The 369-nt window shown below is 66.4% G+C and overlaps 1 protein-coding gene across 1 annotated transcript in view; it reads right to left on the bottom strand.

Annotated features, from left to right (window-relative positions):
• The window catches only part of LOC104544110 (homeobox protein GHOX-7-like), a gene marked incomplete at its 5' end in the record, with an annotated part of 2,069 nt that extends 1,706 nt beyond the window's left edge, over window positions 1-363 (bottom strand). The window contains 1 exon segment of the mRNA XM_010188872.1: window positions 258-363. Within this exon segment, the coding sequence (XP_010187174.1) occupies window positions 258-363 (106 nt within the window).
• Window positions 364-369: the final 6 nt, after the last annotated feature.

Below are 369 nucleotides of genomic sequence, written 5' to 3'. Positions count from 1 at the left end.
TCGCTCTGGCCCGGCCGCTCTCCCTTCGCGGCCATCCTCTGATGCTGCCCCGGCCTCGCACACGCTTGAACCGGTTCAGTATTTTGAAATGGCCCAAACCGCGGAGAAAAACATGCCAGGAGGAGCCGGGCCGGATGAAAGCTAGAGGAACCCCCGGGCAGCCCCCTCAGCGCTGCCCCTGCACTGCCTGACCCCGCGGAGTGGGCGCAGACGGCCAAGGGGGGCTCCCAGCCCGCCCGTTCCCAGATCCTACTTACTTGGGGGAGGCGGCGAGAACCGTGGGCTTTGCATCCAGGGGCTCCGCTCCTGCTTTTCGGGGCTTTCCGCCTTTACGAGGGCATCCTCAGGCAGCTTGACCAGTCCCCCGAC

The sequence above is a fragment of the Mesitornis unicolor genome, unplaced genomic scaffold, assembly GCF_000695765.1.
Source record: "Mesitornis unicolor isolate BGI_N332 unplaced genomic scaffold, ASM69576v1 scaffold34927, whole genome shotgun sequence".
Classification (NCBI taxonomy): Eukaryota; Metazoa; Chordata; class Aves; order Mesitornithiformes; family Mesitornithidae; genus Mesitornis; species Mesitornis unicolor.
The sequence above is the reverse complement of the archived record's forward strand: the minus strand, read 5'-3'. Positions and strand labels throughout refer to the sequence as shown.